Consider the following 21,229-nt stretch of genomic DNA (forward strand, 5'->3'; position numbering starts at 1 on the left):
ATTTGTTCTAATGGTGTTTGTAAATAGGATCACAAGTCCACATCTTGTACAGCAATTAACCACTAAGAAGAATATATGCAGTGTATTATTTGTTGAAATTGTACTTCTGATTGGATTTGAAACTGTCTCATTGCTATCTGTTTATCAATAAAACTTTGAAAAAAAAACAATGCTGAGATTCCATCTCACCCCAGAAACAATGGCTATCATCCACAAGTCAGCTAATAATACATGCTGGCAGGGCTGTAGGGAAAAAGGAATCCTTCTCTACTGTTGGTGGGAGTGCAGACTGCTGCAACCACTGTGGAAATCAGTGTGGACATTCCTCAGAAAACTAGGATTGGAGGTTCTATTTGACCCAGTTATTCCTCTTCTGGGTATCTTCCCAGAAGAATTAAAAACACCATACCAGAGCAACATATGTGCACATGTTTACAGGAGCACAATTTGTAATAGCTAAATCTTGGAAACAACCCAAATGCATGTCAACCAGAAAACGGATAAAAAAGATAAGGTCCTTTTACACACTGGAGTACTACTCAGCTATAAAGAAGGGTAAACTGGAGACATTTATGAGTAAATGGATACACCTTGAGAATATATTCATAAGTGAAATACACCAGACACACATGAGCAAACATCGTATTGTCTCCCTTGTGTGAGAAGCTGAAAAGAGTAAGATTCAAAATGTACAACAGAGATTGTAAAATGGGAAGAAAAACTGGAGTGCCAGAAGGAGAAAAGGGAAAAGCACACAAGTTAGTTAAGATAGTTAACCTACTAATTTTTCTTAATTGAAAAAAAGGTTTGTGCTAATATTGTTTGGGCAATTAAATATCTATATCTTGTACTCTGAGTAACTTAAAGATAACAATATACACTGTATTAACTATTGTTACACTATTATCTTGTTTTGAAACTATTTTTTTCTCTTTGAAAAAAAATTTAAAAAAAAAACAAAATCAGAATCATCAAATGTTAAACCAACAGTAAAAGGGCTTAACAGGAAGAAGCTGACCTATTCAAGCTTCTAGACAAATTCTTACAGCAACTGATTACCTTAAATATAATTCTAAGGATAAGGAGAAAATGAAATGTAAACAAAGACACACTGCTGGAGCTCCAACAATGTAGGACATGCCAGTCAGTTCATGGACTGTAAGACCACATCCCAGCTCAACCAGGAAACATGACTGAGTACAAGTCTTGGGCAGAAAATTTTAGAGATGGACTCAAAACTCTTGTCAAGCTGTAAAACAAGGATCCTATTAAACATATGTCATGGGAGAAGGGTTAAGGATCCAACCTAAATTAGAGGCCTCCACCAGTCAAAGATGGAGTATCAATAATGCCACTAATGCAATAGACTAAAGTCCATCAAATAGTTCAAACATACACGGAATGTAACTCATTTGGATGCCTTCAGAGAATGTGAGGATCAAACCAGTTCATCACTTAGAAAAATCTTATAAGCACCTCCCTGGCAAGTACAAGGGCCTGAGTTCAATCCCTGGTTCCAAAAAAAAGAAAGAAAAGAAAAGAAATATCTTAAAGGGCAAAAATCAAATGTTTGCTTTGTTCATACTATTCCTCTAGAAAAAGAACTATTCCTCTAGGTAAATAACAACTGATGAAGGACATATTGTTTATGGAAGGTTCCAGCTAAGAACTAAGAAAGCAGTAAACGAATTATAGTATCTCCATTTTGTAACCATCAATGAAACAGCAGATCTAGACACTGCTCACACAGCAAGAGGGACAACCAGGATTACATCCCTCTAATAGTATATTCTATACAACACCTAAGGAAGACAAGAGGACACAACAGAAACACAGGATTACAATCAGCAATGTCCAGACTGAGAAATTCAAGTCAGCTGATCCAGTTTATTTAATCCAGAAATTGCAAGGCTACAAACAGGAAAAAGAGAAAGGGAATACTGATTTTTAACATAAAATGAGATACATGCACCAATAACAAACTGAGTAGATGTGGACCCTTACTTGAGAAACTAAAAACAAAATAGACAAACAGAATAAATAAGTATATGAGGAAAACAACAACTTTAACCCAAGGACAAGGTATTAAAGAATTACTAATTTTAGGTATGCTAATGATATTTTTAAAAATATATTCTTTGTAGGTTTGGAAAAATGGTACTGAGAACAAAGATGGGAAAGGAGGGATCAGTCAAAGGGAGGTAGAAGCAGATTTGTCTTGTACAGGAGGGAAAGAAAGGAAGAGCGAGTGGGTATAATGCAGGGACAGGCTCATTTAGCAAGCCACACCCCTCCTAGGAGAATCCTGGGAAGCCTGCACATTGCTCTGTCTTCATTCTCCTCATGGGGAGTGTGCAGAACTTGAAGGAAAATATTTTGTGCTCTCCAACACATACCCAAGAACTTTCAACTCTGTGTGAGTCTAGTTAAAAATGTAGCTTTTCAAGTGAAAGCCCGAGTGACAAACAGCAATGCTCTTTCCCTTTCTACTTTGATAGAATGAAACGAGAAAAAAAAAAAAAAACAGAAATAAAACACAAAAACTGATCTGAAAATCCATCCCTTGCCATTGCTAGGCCCTAAGATTACCTCATTAACCAATCCATTATGTAATCAATGCAAATTTAGGAAGGCAGACTACAAACACAAGGAGTGAACAGAGAAGAGAGCAGCAGTCTGTGCAAAGGCTGCAGGAAGGCGAGAGGCAGAGGGCTCTCCGGCTACTTCCTCGGCTCCTCCTGCTCAGGACTAGGCTTCTGGGTCCACTTGTGGAGAATGAGGCATGGAACCGTCCTTGCCCATCCATCACAACCGCACTCCAAGTAAGGGTGAGACGGGCTGCTCAGGAGGAACCTAACTCCTCCTCTTCCTCAGCAGAAAGTCAGCCAGCAACAAAGAAAGGGAGCCAGGCCACAGTCTCTTTCCTGACCCAACCTGAAGCCAAGGAGAAGCTGGCTCAGCAAAAGTGGCCTCCCAAACTGCTGCAAAGGTGACTTCCCCGTAAAGCGCACCTGGGCAGTACAGCTGAGCTGATAAACATTTCCTCAGGCATCTTAATAGATGCAACTGGGTAAATGAATCGTTAAAGACAGAACAGCTCTGCCAGTAAATATTCATGGCATAAATAACATTCCCAAACTGATTCACATTTCACACTGTCTCAGCCATATACTTTAAAGGGGTACTAAAGTGCCAAACACAAAATGAGAAAGGCTTGACAAGGAAAAAGGGGACTTATTGTCTCCTCTGTCCAAACCTTTTCCTACTCTTCTTTTTAATAAGTCTCTGGGCTTGGCAGGGGTCAGGACACTGGTGATGAACAGAAAGGAAAGAGAGGAGAGACAGAAGTGTACAAGACATATCCTCCCAGGGTTCCTAAGAATTAATGGAGGAAAGAATCTTTAATCGGCTACATACCGAGAGGCCAAAAATCACAAGTGATTCAACTGTGTTTTATCACCTTTCACAACAACCACAAACTCTTCTTCAGTCTTTTTTTTTTTTTTTTTTTTTTTTGGTATTTTTTTGTTTTTTGGCAGTACCAGGGATCGAACTCAGGACCTTGTGCTTGCCAGGCAGGTGCTTATGCTGCTGAGCTATATCCCTGGCTCTCCTCAGTCTCTTTTTGTAAAAACATTCTTAGGTCCCAAGTTTGATCCCCAGTACTTCCAGAAAAAAAAAAAAAAAAAAAAACTTATTCTCTCACATCAACAAATATTTTTGTCATTAAGCATGTATACCTCAACTGTGTTTTGAAAAATCATCCACAGTACTATGAATAAATTCCAAAATGTTAGCGAAGTCTAGAATAGTTCACTGATATCTTCATTTAAATATAATCTCAGAGCTAATGGGTAATTTAAATAATAATTATCCATACCCACTCACAAGTACCTATCTGAAATGAAGGAGTGGAGACCACAGTTCCCTTAAAAGAAGTGTCATGAAAAGCAAGGTTATTAAAAATTGATTGCAAGGAACAACAGAAAATACTGAAAGATCTGTAGACTCCCAAGTTTCGGTTTTTTGAGGGTGTTCTTCTATATTGGAGGTTCTGATTTAGAGGAATATAATAAAGCTGCACAATCATCTGAAGAGTTTCTCAAGAAGAAATTTTTCCCCCATTAATTAGCTGGTAAATCTTAGTCAGGAGGGAACAAGAAGAGAAAGAAGGATTCAAAACCAATACCTAGCAGACCAGGGAGATGGCTTAGTAGACTAAGCGCTTCCCTAGCAAGCGCAAGGGCCTGAGTTCAGTCCCCAGTTCTGCCATAAATAAATAAATAAATAAATAAATAAATAAATAAATAAATCCAATACCTGTGCCCTGCTTCTTTTTCAGGAGTGATGCACAGGCAGCATTGGTGGCCATATCAAAGGCCAGCTTCTTCTCATTGTTCCGCAAGTCCGTTCTAGCACCTTCCCAGCACAAGAAAGGTAAGTTAGGTATTTTAGTGACAATAGCAATAGCCAACCCTCTTTCCACCAAGACTAATCACTTTGGCAAAAGTAACTAGAGAATAACTCTGGGTCAGAACAGTGTATTTGGGCATTTCTGATCCAGGAGCTCGTGGCTACACCTGTGATAATTATACTCCACTGAAATGCTGCCTTTCACCCAGTCCCCACAGGGCTGAAGTGGACTTCTAAGTGACTTCTCTGTGCCCTTGATAAAGCCTAAACCAACATGTAATTTCTTGTGGGCACAAGTGTCCACCAGAGTTTGTGGCCCTTAAATTCAACATACCCTTTGACTTTTCTGCTCAAGGGTCTTTTGAAAAGACCATTTGGATTGAGCTTCAAGAGATTCGTATTTTGTATCTTTGCGTTTACTTTCATGCAAACTAGCAAAAACCAAAACACAATAAAATGAGAAGACAATTCATTGTTTGTCAATTCACTGTCCCAAACCCTCTTCTATTTTGTCTTTCCATCTAAAATTACAACAGAATTGGTAATATATTTGTATTGCTAATACTGAGAAACACACAAGTATACACAGCAAAAATATAAATCCCATTTTATTCTCCATCTTCTCTCCTCTCCAGGGTACCAAGCACTCATACAAGTGGGCCTGCGCTCTTGTCACCCTCAGTGCATCAGCACGTCTATCTACATGTATCAACACATACACAAAACCATGCTGCATGCTAGAGGAAAAGTACAGTTGTTTCTCAAGTTCCTCTGTATCAGTGCTCACAAATACAAAGTGAGCCATATGTAAAATTTTTTAAAATCTAGTTAACAAATTTGGAAAATGTGAAATTAATTTTAATACTGTTTTATTGAACTTAATATATGTGAAAGGTTATTACTTCAATATGTAATCATACCAAATTATTGGAATATCTTATCTTTTTCACTAAATCTTCAAAATCTGGTGTGCATTTCATACTTACACCACCTCTCAATTCTGGCAGCCTTGCTTCATGGGCTCAGCTGCACAAATAGCTAGTGGCTGCCACACTAGAGTACAGAGCCTCATCCTAACCTTCAGGGGGCACATAGTGGTCAGGGTCTGACCTTGGAGAATAGAAGCTTACATCATCACATACTTAAAATTTGTGATCATGACCCCACAACTTGAGACTCAGGGATACCAACTACATTACAGTCTTCTGGGCCAAGGTGTGGTATGGGTGGTCCTCTGTAAAGGTTAATTAATATTTATGTAACAAAAGTGGATTGATGATTGGGCCATAATTTCCTTGTTCCCTCCAAATTATATATAAATGAGATTAAGGTGTCTGCTCAGCTCAAAGCAAGACATCGCACTCTTTCTGATCTACCTCAACTTTCCTGACAGTAGGACCTGGCAGCTAAGCAGTAAGGTTTCCCTGGCAGCTTTCCATGACAGAAGTCTAACCACCCTTTCCCTCTAAATTCTTATAATCCTGTGGATATGCAAATAAGTTCTTTCTGAAAGTAAATATGTAACTTAAAAGGTTTTAATTTATAATAAAAACTGACATGAGCAAACCCTAGTAATGTCACCCTACCCTAACAATACTGTAATACTGATAGAATAGGGGCTTAAAAATTTCAGTTTCAAAATAAGGATGCCATTATTTTTCCTACTATTTCAAATAGGATGGTCTTTCAGGGTGAACATAGACCAGACAAACTCAGAACAAACTTTACCTTTTGCCAGAAGCAACTGGACAATATCTGCGTAACCCTTCCAGGCAGCAGCATGCAAAGCTGTATCACCCAACTTGTTCTATGGTGACAGAAAAGGAAAATAGAAATTGAAAAGCAAACGATGAGCTGAATGTGGACATTAAGTTTAATCTACCAAAACCTAAAATGAGAACAAAGTTAGAGAGCCATATAGAATTCAAAAGGGAACAGAAAGAAGACTCAAAAAGAAATGAGTCATTTTGGGGAGATGGGGGGGGATAGAGGGGCGGAAATTGGTACAGCAAAGCACAGGCTAAAAGGAAACCAGGACAAGGCAAGCAGGACTGTCCTCACAGAGACCTACCAAGGATGAGGAATCAGATTCATTGAGACACAGGGGCAGGTATGAGGTACAAGGTGAAAACATGGGTACTGTTTGAAAGTGTAGTATGAAGTAATTAGAACCCAGGACCTCCTTGCTGCCAGGTGACTACATAAAGAGAGCAGGATTACCCTGTTGAGGAAAGAGCCAGAGTTTCCAAGCTGTGGACACAGGTGTAAGCAGTAGTACAGACCAACGGCGGGGGGGGGGGGGGGGGCATTGGGGGGCGGATCAAGTAACTAGGTATTTGAGGGGAGCCAGCAAGAGAGGAGGAAAGATGGAAACAAATAAATGGCTCTCAGAAAAAAGCTAGTACAATGAATAGCAGAGACATTTTAAAGGCTATAATTAAAATATCAGAGTTGTAAGACGGTACTGCGTCAGGAAACAGGAAAAGGGTGCTACTTCAAAGTAACAGTAAAATAAGAGATTCTGATGGAAGAATTCTAAGACAGACCCGTAGAATGCTACCCCTTGGTAGAGACCACTGTACAGTCACTCTCCTTGAGTATGGGCAAGGCCAGGCAATGTAAGTCTGCCACTCCATAAGTGAGTGGCCACCCTCCTTAAGGCCTTCACCAAAGTTATGCAAATCCCAGTGCCATGACTTATCTTCTGTTCACCAAATAACTTCATCAGAAAGTAGCCTGCCTTGGGTACTGTATTACAGTAACAGAGACCTCATTAATCCAGGCGCCAAAATGGCATCAGACTCTGCAAAGCAACTCTGGAAACAAGAACGTCATGCAGCTGTGTTTCCGAAATTCTGAGGGAAATTATGTTCAGCTAGCACTGTGATCATTCCTTAATCATTATGTAATCAACCTCAAGTCCCTTTCTCAAGAATCTACATGACTCAAAAATTAAAATAAAATAAAATTATATATAATCAAAAAAAAAAAAAAAAAAGATTCTGCATGAAATTGGTCCCTGGCAAAAGACAGAGGACCCAGAAAAGTAAGGAGAGCAGAAAGAAAGGAGACTCCCAGAAAAATAGCAATGACACCAAGTTGCTCAGACTGGACAGTGAGGCTTGGGGTGGCTGAAAGTATGAGTCCAGGGAGAAAAGAAGTCACTGGTTATCTTACACATTTTAGAACAGTACATCAAGAGCACTTAAGGTCAGTGACATGGCTCAGCGGGCTAAAGTGCCTGTTTAGGCAAGCTTAGGCAGGGACCACAGTTCGATCCCCAGCACCACATGCTGTGCCAGCTCCACCTCCAGGGCAGGCTGAGCCGGCCACAGAGTCCGAGAGTAGTGGCTCACACCTGTAAGCCCAATACTGGGGAGGCTGAAAACAGGAGGATCACTATAAGTAAGACCCTGCAACAACCAAATACATAAAATTTTTAAAAAAGCTCATAAAACTCATAGAAGCTTGGCAACACACAAAAAGTACTCACATAAAGTCAATAGTTAAGTACAGAAACAAAAATTGTCCTGCTACTTAGACAGTGGTAATAATATAAACACCTAATAATATAGCCAAAGTTATGATAAAATAATTAGAAAAATGAGACAATGTTGGGTGTTAAGAGTGCTACAAGATAAAAATCAGGGCAGACAGCAAGTTTAATTCTTCACCAACCAAATGGGAAGCCAAATTACACATGAAGATGATACATGACAGGAAAGCTCCACAAGCCTACTACTAACACAAAGGCAGGTACATTCTATGGCTTGTGTCCAGATGTCCCCCCAACGCATCATGTGGTCATAAGTGGGGCTTCTTCAGAGGTGGCTGGATCTGGACTGTGTAGTGCTGGGACTGATTCATGGCACAATACTAGGATGAAGGGCACTGCAATTAAGGACATGAGTGATAAACAGCCTGGGTAAGATGTAAGGGATAGAAAGAGCAGTGGCCATCCCTTGTTGCTGTGCTAACTCCTGCCCACCATGAACTGTGTCTCCTCTGTGATACCCCTCTGCCACACCACCCTGCGTTGGAGCCAGCTGATTATGGACTAAAACCTCTACCATTTATGAGCTAAACAAACATTTACTCCTTTTACTTTGAGTGTCAGGTATTTTGTCTCAGAAATAAGAGAGAAGTAACTAACACAGTACAAGAAAGAACAGAATGCTGAAAATAATAAATGGAATTGGGGTGGGTACTTTGTGTTTTTAAAAACCAGTCATGGAGGCACACACCTGTAATCAGGCTCTCGGGAAGCTGAGGCAGAAGGATTATTATGAATTTGAGGCCAGTCTGTACTAGGTAGTAAGTTCAAGGCCAGTGTGAACCACACAGCAAGACCTTGTCTTAAAATAACCAACAATAGTAGTAATAATAGTAATAGCAACAATAACAATTATAGTTTTAACACAATAATTTTGAAAAACTATGTGCTTAAGGGCTGGGGGCATGGTTCAGTGGTACAATGACTGCCTAGTATGTGCGGGGTCCCAGGTTCTATCACCCCAAAATGAAAGACAAAAGATCTACACATTTATAGTATTCTGATGGAAATATTTTGCATGCTCATAAGCTATATTTTACCAAAGAAAAACAAGGCAGGTGTGTTCAGTGATTTCCTTATAATAAGCAGTCTTACCTGTTGGTTCAGTTCAATATTTGGCTGAGTAAATAGCACTTCCACTATATCTGAAATTCAAATGGAAAAGATATCTCTTAATAAAAAGTAAAAGCCTGATTAAACAGGTATGATCAATAGTATTCTTTAGCAGGACCTTCAAGAAAAATCTTGTAAAAAATTTCTCAAAATTTATCTAAAGAAAAGCCTACAAATCTAAAATGATTTCTTACAGGATAAATTTTTTTCAGATAGTGGCTTTTGCATTTTCATTTGACATCTATTACAGGAATATTTTTACATTTGCTATAGCACAGTGCTCAATATTCACATAACAGAAATCTATTGGCGAAAAGGAAATGGGCTTCTCTAGGGAGAGTCACATTTTCCTTTGGCTATGCCATTTAATTTGTTGGCTTTCAGTTTCTTATGGTTGGGCTTATTTTTTACATGGTCGGGAAAGGTAGAAAGTGGTAGATTTTTGACCTGGATGAAATACATCTAGAAGTTCAATTTGTTGTTATTTATTGTAACAGAAAAAGTATCACCTGAATCACAAACTTAAGCAGATGCTTTCCCCTGATGCTGGCCATTTGTATTCAATTTAAAATGCAAATCGTAACACTGTATCTTGGAGAAAGGAAAGCTAGAAAAACCAAATTTGCCCTTTCCTCTTGTAGGATCAGAGAACAGGCTTGCTTTCCTATGACTGTTTAAACCTCAGAGGAAAGAAAGTATCTGACCCAAAACAGCAAGCCCTTCATGCAGTGATGCCAACCTTCCACCCAGGGTGTGCGGACCTCTGGAACAGGCTTTTGGCCAACATTCTAAAGGATTTGAAAAGAACAGCTAATGGAAAAAAAAAAAAAAAAAAGAACAGCTAATGATGTTTTGTCACTTTTGTAAATCTGGCTCCCTTAGGTGGAACAATGTACAATGACAAACAAAACGTCATACCTTTGTGACCTCCATGACAAGCCCAGTACAAGGCAGTGCTGCCAGCTTTGTCCAGGCCATTGACACCCACTCGGTTGTCCAGACACTCCCTCAGCCAGCTCAAGTTTCCTGCAGGGGTTTTATGTTTATAAAAATGGAAGAAAAAGACTTTTATTCTGTTTCGCTTTTAAATCAATTTTATCCTTCATAAATTTCCATTTCCAATGGATTAATCAGCAAGTCTAAATGGAAGGCCTACCCACTAATGCATTGATTGGGGTACATTCTGACTCCTACCTCGTTAACGGAAAGCATTAACATCAATTTTTAATGGTAGGCTAATGGGAAAGCTTGCCTAAATGGGCCCATTTCAGGTATTTATATATAATGTTACAGATATATTGTTCTTTCTTTGTGAAATCCTAGAACTTAGGAAAAACAGTCAAACCTAAATTTTTAAACAGAAACTATTACTACTCATATTTAAAGTGTATTTTCAGTTCTTGCAAGCAAAACACTAATTAACCTACTCAAAGCTACCTCTGTAATAATGTTACACTATTAAATTAAAATCCTCAAGTTAATGCTCCAAATAACTTACAAATGTTTTAAGTGACAGTTTAATAATGCTAAACAAATTAATTTCTTTCTGCGCATTCACATCTCAAAAAGGTCAAAAACAACGAAATGGAGCTCACTGAGGAGGGTTACACCCAGTGGGGTAGACCCTGGATCTCCAATGGAATTTCCCAACAGGAGCAGGACCATCCTTGGGGCTGGAGATGCTATCTTGGTCCTTGTCCTACACAGTGTTTCCATCATCTCCAGCCTGTACCCGAAAGAAGGCATCCAGGACATAGTCACTGCGTCTCCAGACACTGCCAACTGTGCCCAGGACTAGAGCGGAGGGTCAGTGCTGCTAGCTGACAACCATTATGTACAGAGAAAGCCCTGAACAAGGTCCAAGACTAATCCCTCTTGATCACTCCCTCTCTGGCCAAAACCTCCCACACCAACACTCTCCTGAATTCTGTGCCCCAAGATGCCTACATATTCTTGCCCCCAGTGACTCACTCTGCCACTATGGCTGTTTACTAAAACACTTCCTTGGCTCCCTTTCCCTTTTTTCCTTCTAACACTAGAGATGGAACTCCAGGCCTTCATGTTGAGCTACATCCACAGGCATTTTAAAACTTTTGATGTTGAAATCAGGTCTCACTTAGTTACTGAACTGCCCAGGACCCCAGATCACAGTTGTGCACCATCCCATACCTGTTTTAGTAACCTGTTACACATATCCCTCCTCAGTCTGACTCTGAGTGTTGGGCATCGTAGACCATGTTTCTCCACTTCGCTATTCCCACCATGGAGCACAGAGTGGGTAAAATAGTTCAAACTGTATATTGACTGCATATTAAAATTAAAATCACTCCCTCCTAGGGTGACAGAAATTAGTGCAAAGACTGCCTAGTGGGAAGGTACAGGAGGGAATCTTTCAGGATGATAGAAATGTTCTGGATCTTAATCTGGATGTTAGTTCTACGGGTGTATTTGTCAAAACTCACCAAACTATCAAGCTTGTGGATTTTACTATATTATGTCCCTCAAGCAAAAGAAATTACACCTAAATAAATTGCACCTACCTCTTTTGGCAGCTTCATGCAAGGGATTATCAATAGATTCTGCCTGCTCAGCCACTAGATTAAAAAGAAAAAGTACAAGGCCAATGTTGAGCACTCTTGGGTGATTTGCTGAATCCACTCATGCCCCATGGACCCACCCAGATTCCTGAGCGCTAGGGCCTTGGACAAGACAGCTATCCTTAGCATGGATTAAAAAAATAACACCAAATAAACTCAATAGTGCCTACTTTAGAAAGAGCTCAATTATGTGTTAAACAAAACCAAATCAAACAATAACATAGTAACACATAATTAACTAGAAGTATAAACAAAAGAAAACAGCAATTAACTGGAAATATAAACAAAACGAAGCAGATTCATGACCCATAGTTTATGAAGAAATCTACTCACAAACATGCAAATAAAAAAAGCAACCCAAGTCCAAATTCCGAATCCCTTGTATGTGTGCAGGTGAGGATGGGGGAAAGTTTTGCTTCCTGTATTCAGAAAGGACAATCGAAAGGTATGCTCACCGTGGTCTGAGAATGAGTATGAGTCCAAAAGAAGCCTGTGGTTCAAGGACTTTAGAATCTCCCCCTCCCACCATTAAAGGGCTGTAACAGGACACAGATCCAAGGCAGCAGAAACACATTTTCTATTCATGTTTATGATCAAGACTAGAGAGGGACTGGAGATATAGCTCAAAAACACAGTGCCTGCCTAGCAAGCCCAAGCAAGATCCTGAGTTTGATTCCCGATACCAAAAAAAAAAAGAAAGAAAGAAAGACATCAATCCTCCCTTCTCAAGACTGGAAATGCAGTCCACTTGTAAAGATATGTTAAAGATTCCAAAGTTTAGAGGAGTGTAGAAATGTTGAAAGTGTTTTGTTTAGTTACAGAACAGTACCGCCCTCGACCAGTGAGTAGCACCACTGTGTGGGGTCCAGCACACAGCCCTCACCCCACACCCTCTTGACATCTGTGAAGCCCTTCTCCAGTGCTTGAAGTTGGGACCTGGTGCCAATTTTATCATTCCAGTGGTTCATGTAAGCTTAAGTCTACAGAGGTCCTTGAGGTGCCCTGATGCTTTCAACCCTTTTGCTATGCATATGAGGGCAATGACTCCCTGAGGTAGCACTTAGCCTCTTAACTGTGCAGCACCTTCTTAGTGAGAAGTAGAAGGATTGGTAAACAAGGTTCTGGGATTTAATCCTTCCACTTCTTCCTCTCTGGGTTTTGCTGATTTCTACTTACAGATTATGAGTTGTTTTCCCTCTTCCAGCCAGAAGGAGCTTCATGGCAGGAGCCATGTCAGTATTCAAGTCCCCCACACTGCTGTGACCAGCATTTCATGAACTTCCCACCCAAACATGAATTAACAGAATGGGATATTTTGTTTCCAAATGAAAAGGCTCATGCCAGGAACAATCTGTGAGATTCAGTTACCAGCAGAGAGAGAGAGAGAGAGAGAGAGAGAGAGAGAGAGAGAGAGAGAGAGAACACAAGCAAGTGAGCGAGCGAGCATGCGAGCGAGCACTGGATAAAGTGCAACCATAAGCACTTCCCTGCAAACCTTGGGTTTTTTTCAACAATGCTGCAACTCATTCTCTTAAACCAAGGAGTTGGACTCAAGCACATCTGGTGTTCACGGCCACTTGATTAACAGGAGGCTCGGGAGTGGGAAATGTACTAGGCTGGTAATGACTCCTTTGATTTTCCAGCCCCAGCTGCAAGCAGAAAGGCCTCAAGAACTGGGAAACTGGAAATGAATACAGCATAGCTAAAGAAAGCCACTCCACTGACACTTACCATAATTACTGGGAATCAGTCCCGTCCTGCCTTTGGAGGTTCCTTTCCACCAATTGCTATCACTCTGGTGAAAGAAGATTTAAATTAAGTAGTGCCAAATCCCATTTGCATTCCATCACTTACAAGCTGTCTTGCTCACAAGGCAGACCTGTTTTACAAAATGCCCATTGGCCCTGCCCATATTTATCTATCAAGTCCCTTACATTCCGGCTCCGGATCTCTATTTCCCTCACCATTTAATAACAAGTATCCAAAGAGCCACCTGTAAAAACAGAACAAAATAAAACAAAAACCAAAGAGCCGCCTGCAACAAATCAAATATGCTTCATCACAGACCCTCAACAGTCAAACAAATCAGGTACTAGAAAAGAGAAGGGAAATATTACATAGTTTTGACTGATTAGAGGACTTTTTGTCTAGAGTTCAATTTCTTTTACGCTGAGGTACTTATGTTTTGAGGGGTTTTCTAAAGATTTCTTAATTTTGCCTTTATTTGCCATGGGCAAATTTTATCATAGAAAAACTTAAACCTATAAAAAAGTAGAAGGAACAGAGTGTTGTGCACACTCTGCACAACAGCACAGAGATATTCATCACTCCTTCTTATCATTGCATGGTATTCTGTATTTGGACAACCAAAGGCAAAATAATAAACTATTTCCCAATTATAAGAATCATCTAATTCCAGATAATGTTTCATATATAACCTCTAAACACAAGCTCCTCCCATTGACATTATTTTGAAATAAATTGTAGATATTTCATCTGTAAATATATCAATATGTAACACTGAAAGGAATTTTTTCAAGACAACTGTAATGCATTATCAAACTCACAATTATCTGAATAATAATTCTTTGGTATCATCAATGTGTAGGTCATAATCAAATTTCCCAGCTGCCCCATAATTTGGGATCCAAACAGAGGACCACACAATATGACAGATTTGCCTCTTTTATATTTCCCTTCTATTCTTTTTTTAACCTCTTACAGTGTGCTTGTGAAAGAAACCTACTTGCTCTGCAGAGTTCCAGCAGTCTGCATTGTGCCTGTGGCATATCTGTGTTATCACTAAACATCTTCCTCTGTTCCCTGTACCGCCCAAGAACTGGCAGGTAGTTCTAGAGGCTTAACTAGAATTTCAGCTTCACATTTTTGGTGAGGCTGTTTCACAGGTAGCACTGATTTCTTCCAGCAGAATACAGTAATGTATAATGGCCTCTGTTTCTGTAATGTTCATTACAATGATGATCTCTGCCTTGATCCATTATTTTATAGGGTTGCAAAGTGGGGAGAGCCTATCGCTCCCTTATTTAAATAGCATATCTCCTTAAAGAGAAATTTTCTCTCATCAACTCTTGGATTACCTGCAGATAAAGTCATAAAAAAGCTGAAAGACACGATTCCTTCCCTCTTGGTGGTCAGAAGGAAATGTTGGTTCCCTAGCATCCTCTCACACTGACGATGGTGGTGGTTCGGAGGTAACATAAGGACTGTATGGTAATCCTTGGGAGCTGTTGTACTAACTGATGCTCACATTCTCCTTTCAAGACCATTGGAAGAGTCTCTTGTGAGCTCCTCAGTCCTTCTAGTATGACTCTCTTAGTCCTTGGAAGTTTCTCCTTTTCTAATAATGAATTTTCTGAGTTTATTTTGTACCTTTGCTAATACACATCTGCTAGACATTTCTCAAAGGAGCCTTATTTCTTTTAATGTAAATTTAAAGAATTTGGTTGGTCATTTTTTTGCTTATTTTAAGATAAAACACCACACATATACAAATCAAATGAAGGTCTACTGAGTTTCTACCCAACCTCACTGATTGCACACCTGCACCTCCTGCCTGCGTCACATGCTGAACACCTGGGGACCAAAACCACCGATCTACTGACTTGTGTGATCCCCACCACAAGAGTCACACAACAGTCTCAGAAACTAACAATGCTTCTCCAACTAGATCATGATTTTAAAACTGTCTTTCTTTTCCTGGCTGTTCTTTTTGTCCTTTGCAGAATTTCCATGGCAGCTGATTTGACAAACTGCTGAAATTCAGTGTCACTTGGACCACTTCCTCTCATGCCTTGCCAATTTATTTTTATAAAATTTTGATTCACCTTTTATTTTTCATTTTAAATCATAGGGACAGAGTTACACGCACATTCCCTCAGCCTTTCTTAGGCAAATCAAGGCATTTTTCACCTGGCTGTATTCACCGCACACTCTGCACAACAGCACAGAGGTATTCATGGCTCCTCCTTACAGCTGCATGGCATTCTGTATTTGGACAACCAAAGGCGAGGCAGCTATCTTGCTAATGATGAACAAAAGGGCTACTTTCAATCTTGTGCTACTATAAATTGTGCTAAGATCAAAGAACTTCTTTATATGTATTTCTGTGTACATACACATCTAAATAACTTGTAATGCCATTAGTATTTTAAAATAGTGTTACACTGTATAACTTTGGTATAGAGATGGTACTGCAAGATGTAACCTGGACTTACCATGTCAGTAATGTAGATAATATCACCTTCCTCGAAGTACAACTCATCTGGCTTAAAGAAAAAAAAAACAGTTTGACTCCATGTGACTCTTCCATGAATTAGAATATTATTTATTAAAAAAAGAATATTATTTATTTAATTATGTAATTCCAAATCTAAAGTATCTTTATATACAATGCAGAATTAAGAAGAAAAAATACTAAGGCTAGAACGCAGTTTCCCACTAAGCTACATCCCCAGCCATCTTTCCAGTTGTGCTTGTCCTTTGTGGTTTGGTGAAATGCATCATTTGGAAAATGCGACTAAGTCTGGCCGTTTTGATCCTTCTCTGTGCTGATTTGGTTTTCAAATTAATGACCTCTGTGCAGTGGTGGTGTCTGCCACAACCACCATTAGGTCAGACTTGCTTTTCAGCTAAGGCAACAAGAGGCAACCAATTCCTGTCAGGTAAGAAAAGGCTTCTCTCTTTTTAATCCTTCGAAACAACAGCGCAGAATTGATTCTCTTAATCAGTAGTTCCCAGAGTTACAATCCCACTACATGCAAAATAGTTTCTTCCAAAGAAACTAGGAATTTTTTTTTCCTAACCTGGCTAAGAAAGTGGTCTACCAAATCCTTCAGCCTGCTGGAGGCAGTAGAAGATAATTTCATAATCATAAAATCACATTTTTTTGCTACAGTATTCATGCTATCCAGTAGGAAACCACCAGCAAGACAGCATAAATTTTTCAGTGAGGACCTACTTTTAAATTCCTGGCATCTTATTCATGGAACAGAAATGAGAAAACAGTGAGTCGGTGAGGTAAGCACATCTCTATTTCCGGCGTGTTCTCTGGTTTGTAACCACATTCCTCTTTCCTCTCTCCTTGAAGAACTACAGGGTATGAGGGTGAGCAAGCCACGCAACACTGCAGTGCTCCGCACAAGCTGGGAGTCTATTCCTATTCCTAGTCCATATATTCTTGGTAACGTGATTCCCAGGGCATTGCTTTTGTTGGCTTATGCAATATAGACCGCATATAAAATTTAGAAAAACTGTAATGCCCTTTTAAAATTTCAGATTTGACCACCTAAAGCCCCAGAAACTAATAAAAAATAATTTCTTTACAGTACTTCCTGTGTGCCAGGTACTCGTCTGGACATTTTCAATATTAATTTAATTCTCACCAATAACGCTATGATGTGGTGCAATTCTTACTGCCATAACATAGATGAGAAGCTTCCTTGAGGCCATAAGGTAGGTACTTGACAGGCGTGGCCTCAATCTACACTAGGCAGACTATGGAACTCCCATTCCTAGCCCCTACCAATGCTTTCTCACACAGAAGCACCAGGCATAGCCATTAGTGATCATCACATGTCATGACCAGGTGGAAATTATGTCCTTCCTCATCCTGTGTCTACCACAATGAAGCAGTACAACAAAGCCACCAGCAGCAGCACCTTTCACTTGCACAGTGCCCTGAACCTCATGTAGTCCTTGCAGCAACTCACTAGGCAGGGCTGGGCCAAGGGGAGAATCTCTATTTTATAACTAGACCCAAAAAAGTTTTAAAAAATTAAAAAATAAATGTACAGATCAGAGTGGGGAACAGGGCTGGGCTCTGACCTCAGCCTCAAGATTCCCATTCTTGAGCTCCTTTCTCCATTCATGGCGCTATAAAACCCAGCAGAATCCAGCAGAGCCCAGCAAACCTTACATGCAGGGCAAGGCAGAGCCGGGCAGGACAGGGCAGGGCTGGGCAATGTCCTGCCTGTTTCTCTTTGGAAATCAATAATCCTCCAGCCGGGGAAGATGCTGTTGTTCTCTCCATAACTGTGTGTCATCACACTCGTCTTTCCAGTTCAGTTCCTCTTCTTGACACTTTATTGGACTTTGGTTGAGGAGAAATATAAGAACCAAACAGGGTTGGGTGGTGGCAGGACTTGCTCTATAAGCAAGACAGGTGAAAAGTGGGCTAGCAAGATCTGGGAGACACAAGCCACCGTGTCCTACCTCTGCTGTGGATCACCTACAGGTGGGCATGGCCACTGCTATCTCCAAGGGTCACACCCATAGCTAAAAACAGGATCCAGGCTTCTGCAGGGCACTGCTCCTGTTTAGGAAGGCCCCCAGCATCCTGCTGCCCAGGACTGTGAGGAGGCTGACTCAGTCTGGGACAGGCCACTGTACCTCTGTCCATCCTCTGTCCAACAAAATTGTAACATGTTTGTTACAATTTGTAAAGAAATACAGGGCCAGGAGATAGCTCAGTAGAATAAGCACTTGCCTGGCAAGCACAGGGTCCTCAGTTCAATCCCCGGTACCGCAAAAAAAAACAAAAAAGCCAACAAACAAACAAAAATATCAAATGAACCTGGCTCTGGGACAATATTAACATTTTAACAGTGAGTACAATATGGGCACATCCAAGCTAGGGAAGGCCTAGGGAGTGGGAGGCTACCTGTGGACTGAAGACAGTTCAGGGAATGGGGCTTGGGCTAGGCAACACAGACCACTGCCTAGGACTCATGAGGATGGAAAAATGTATAAAATTCAGTCACATTTTAAATGTACACTCTTCAAAAAAAAATTAAGTATTATGTGTTCTTTCCTCTTGTATAATTAATAATACCTAAGATTTTTTTAAGCACTGGAAAAACTCCACCTCAGAATTATAGATAAATTAATCAATATATTAACCCATCAAAAATGTTTGTGAATATCTATTAACACAGAAACTCATGGTGACACATGCAAGTGATCCCTGCACTCAGGAAGCAGAGGTAGGACTCCTCTGAGTTTGCGGCCAGCCTTGGCTATGTTGACAACCAGAGAAAAAAGGAGAAAAGAAAAAAATGAAACTCCTTCCAAGAAGATCAATTACTCCCTGATAATAAAGCAGCTTTAGACATCTCCTCAATGAATTCTCCCTTAAATCCTAACATTTTATTATTGTTACTCCCACCCTACAGATGGGAACATGGAGATAAGAAGTTAGGGACTTTGTTCAGGTCATGCAGCCACTAACGAGGCTGAGCCAGTCCTAAAGCCTAGTGTTGGCACTGAGGTGACCATGCGCTCACCGTGCCATGAGGATGGTGGCTGTAACACCAAAGCTGGAGTTCAGAGGTGGAAGAGGCACCCCATTTCTGACCAGAGCGGGCAGAGAAGTGCTTGTGGAAGAGGAAGCAGGTCACTGGGGCTTAGACACATAGTACAGCAATGGTTCAGAGATGGGATCTGCTGTGGGTCAGATTTCGCTTAAACAGCCCAAGAGGAAGAAGAGAGCACAGTGTGGCCGGAAAGGGGAGGAGGCTGGACCTCTGAGAACCACAGCTGTAGGGAAAGAAGGACCTCAGCCGGTGGTGGGCCCAAAAGCCACATTTCAGGAACATTGGTTAGCAGAAAATGCAGGTGCAGTGGAGAAACTGGCTCTGTATGTGGAAGTGAAGGAAGCACAAGGTCAGGAGCCAGAGGAGGAAGAGGAGGCCAGTGAGAATGGAGGACAAAGGTGAAGCCACCAAAGGACACTGAGGGAGTGTAGGGAAAGCAGTCACCTCAGGTCTCAAAACTCAGCAACTACAAACCCCCCTCTAGAGTGAAGGAGGCAGCAGAGAATGGTCCACTCACTGAACGGCCCATGGGGGCAGCTGATGACACAGCCCCTTCCCTATTCCTCAGGGGACAAGCAATCCAGGAAACAAGTGAGAAGGACAAGAGGCATGAGATGATGGCCCTTCCTGGGTGCAGGGATTAAGCACTACCCTTCTGGGCCTCATGCTTCCCTACCAATTGCTGGCACTTAGCAGGAGGTAGCTTTGAATCCTTATGCTGAAATACTAACCCCAACACCTCAGAGAAAGTGGCTGTGTTCTGAAAGAGGATCTTGTAATAGTAATTAAGTTAAAATGAGTTTATTAGGGCAGCCCCAACCATATAAATTTTTTTTTGAAAGAAGCTGTTAGGATACAGGAATACCAGAGGAGCCATCCCAGGGAAAAGGCAGCCATCCACTAGCCATGGGAAGGCCACAGGAAATCAATACTGCTACCGCCTTGACTTGGACTTGTAGCCCGCAGAATTCTGGGGAAATACTCTGTTGCTGAGGCCATGCAGTCTGTGGCACACTGTTATGGCAGTTCTCACAAACTAAGATGCTACACGTTCCCATCAACACAGGAAGACGTCGCTGGAACTCTAGGTGAGAGTAAAATGCCCACCCAACCCTACCCTTACCTAGAAACATTTTGTCTGCAGGTAAGCCTTGGGAGGACTCACCTGCACACATACATATCCGGATTAGCTACAGCAGTTACCCCCATTCTCTGGTGCTTATCACACGGTAGCCTTGAATATTTTCCTGCACCATGGTGGTAGGCCATGGGAGTGGTCAAGGGCATTTCATTTCCAAATGAAGAACTGATGGCCTCGAAGTTAAGTACTTCACAGAGAAAGTAAATGACAGATATGGGCTTTGAAGCAAGGCCCTAGCCTTATGGTCATGAATCAGTGCTCAGAAGCCACCTCTGATGCCAGGGACAGCAGGGCTCAGGCAAAATCCAGTGAAGCTAACAATAAGCTGGCTGCCCATGAAGGGGATGCCCTTGTCTCCAGCATATAGGAAAGGAGAATCAAGGACAATTCCTCCTTGGTCTCTTTGTCCTTGGTTACTTTGCCTTCTAACTATCTGAACTCCTGCTTTGCTCTTAATCACTGCTGCATCAAAACCCTCCTTACCCTAGGTGGCTTTCCATACTTCAGTTAGAGGAATTCTTCTAAAGCGTCACTATCTAGTACATCCAATACTCAGACCCTCCCAACTGCTTCCATCTTCCCCTGAGCAAAACCCAAAGGAGACCCACAGGCCTAACATGATCTGCCCTCACTCCCTGTACTCACTTCCTGCCAGCTGCCCGCTTGTCATGGTTTCCTGGGCTGCAGTGTCTGCCCTTCTCTGCTTTCTGCTAGCCCATTTTCTGCAGGTATCTGTTCAAAAGTCACCTTTACAGAAAGCCCACCCCTGGCCATCTACTGAAAGTGGCACTCTCCTCTCCCAGCCTCTCCCCTATTACCTTCCTTGCTCTTCCCCACAGCACTTGGCCCCATGAGCCACAGACACTTGTATACTCACTACCTGTCTTTCCCCATTGTGACACGAGCACCGTGAGCCTTTTCTATTGCTGCTGTGCTAATCCTAAATTCTAGACCAGTGCCTGACACATATGGGCTTGAGGAACCATGTGGGTGGCTTTATGGATGACACCAGAAACTACAGCAACAGGAAAATGCATACAGCAGAGACGGAAGATCAGCAGGATGGGCCATTATGAGATAG

General features: G+C 41.2%; 1 protein-coding gene across 1 annotated transcript in view; it reads right to left on the reverse strand.

The window, feature by feature from the left end:
- Ostf1 (osteoclast stimulating factor 1) overlaps positions 1-21,229 on the reverse strand; it is a 50,119-nt gene that overhangs the window by 2,419 nt on the left and 26,471 nt on the right. Inside the window, exons 3-9 of the mRNA XM_004638121.3 lie at positions 15,912-15,962; positions 13,408-13,471; positions 11,620-11,673; positions 9,998-10,105; positions 9,062-9,111; positions 6,142-6,220; positions 4,321-4,419 (exon numbers count right to left, since the gene is read on the reverse strand). Of these exons, the coding sequence (XP_004638178.1) occupies positions 4,321-4,419; positions 6,142-6,220; positions 9,062-9,111; positions 9,998-10,105; positions 11,620-11,673; positions 13,408-13,471; positions 15,912-15,962 (505 nt within the window). The remainder of the gene's footprint in view (positions 1-4,320; positions 4,420-6,141; positions 6,221-9,061; positions 9,112-9,997; positions 10,106-11,619; positions 11,674-13,407; positions 13,472-15,911; positions 15,963-21,229) is intronic.

The sequence above is a fragment of the Octodon degus genome, unplaced genomic scaffold, assembly GCF_000260255.1.
Source record: "Octodon degus isolate 3935 unplaced genomic scaffold, OctDeg1.0 scaffold00095, whole genome shotgun sequence".
NCBI classification, from domain to species: Eukaryota; Metazoa; Chordata; class Mammalia; order Rodentia; family Octodontidae; genus Octodon; species Octodon degus.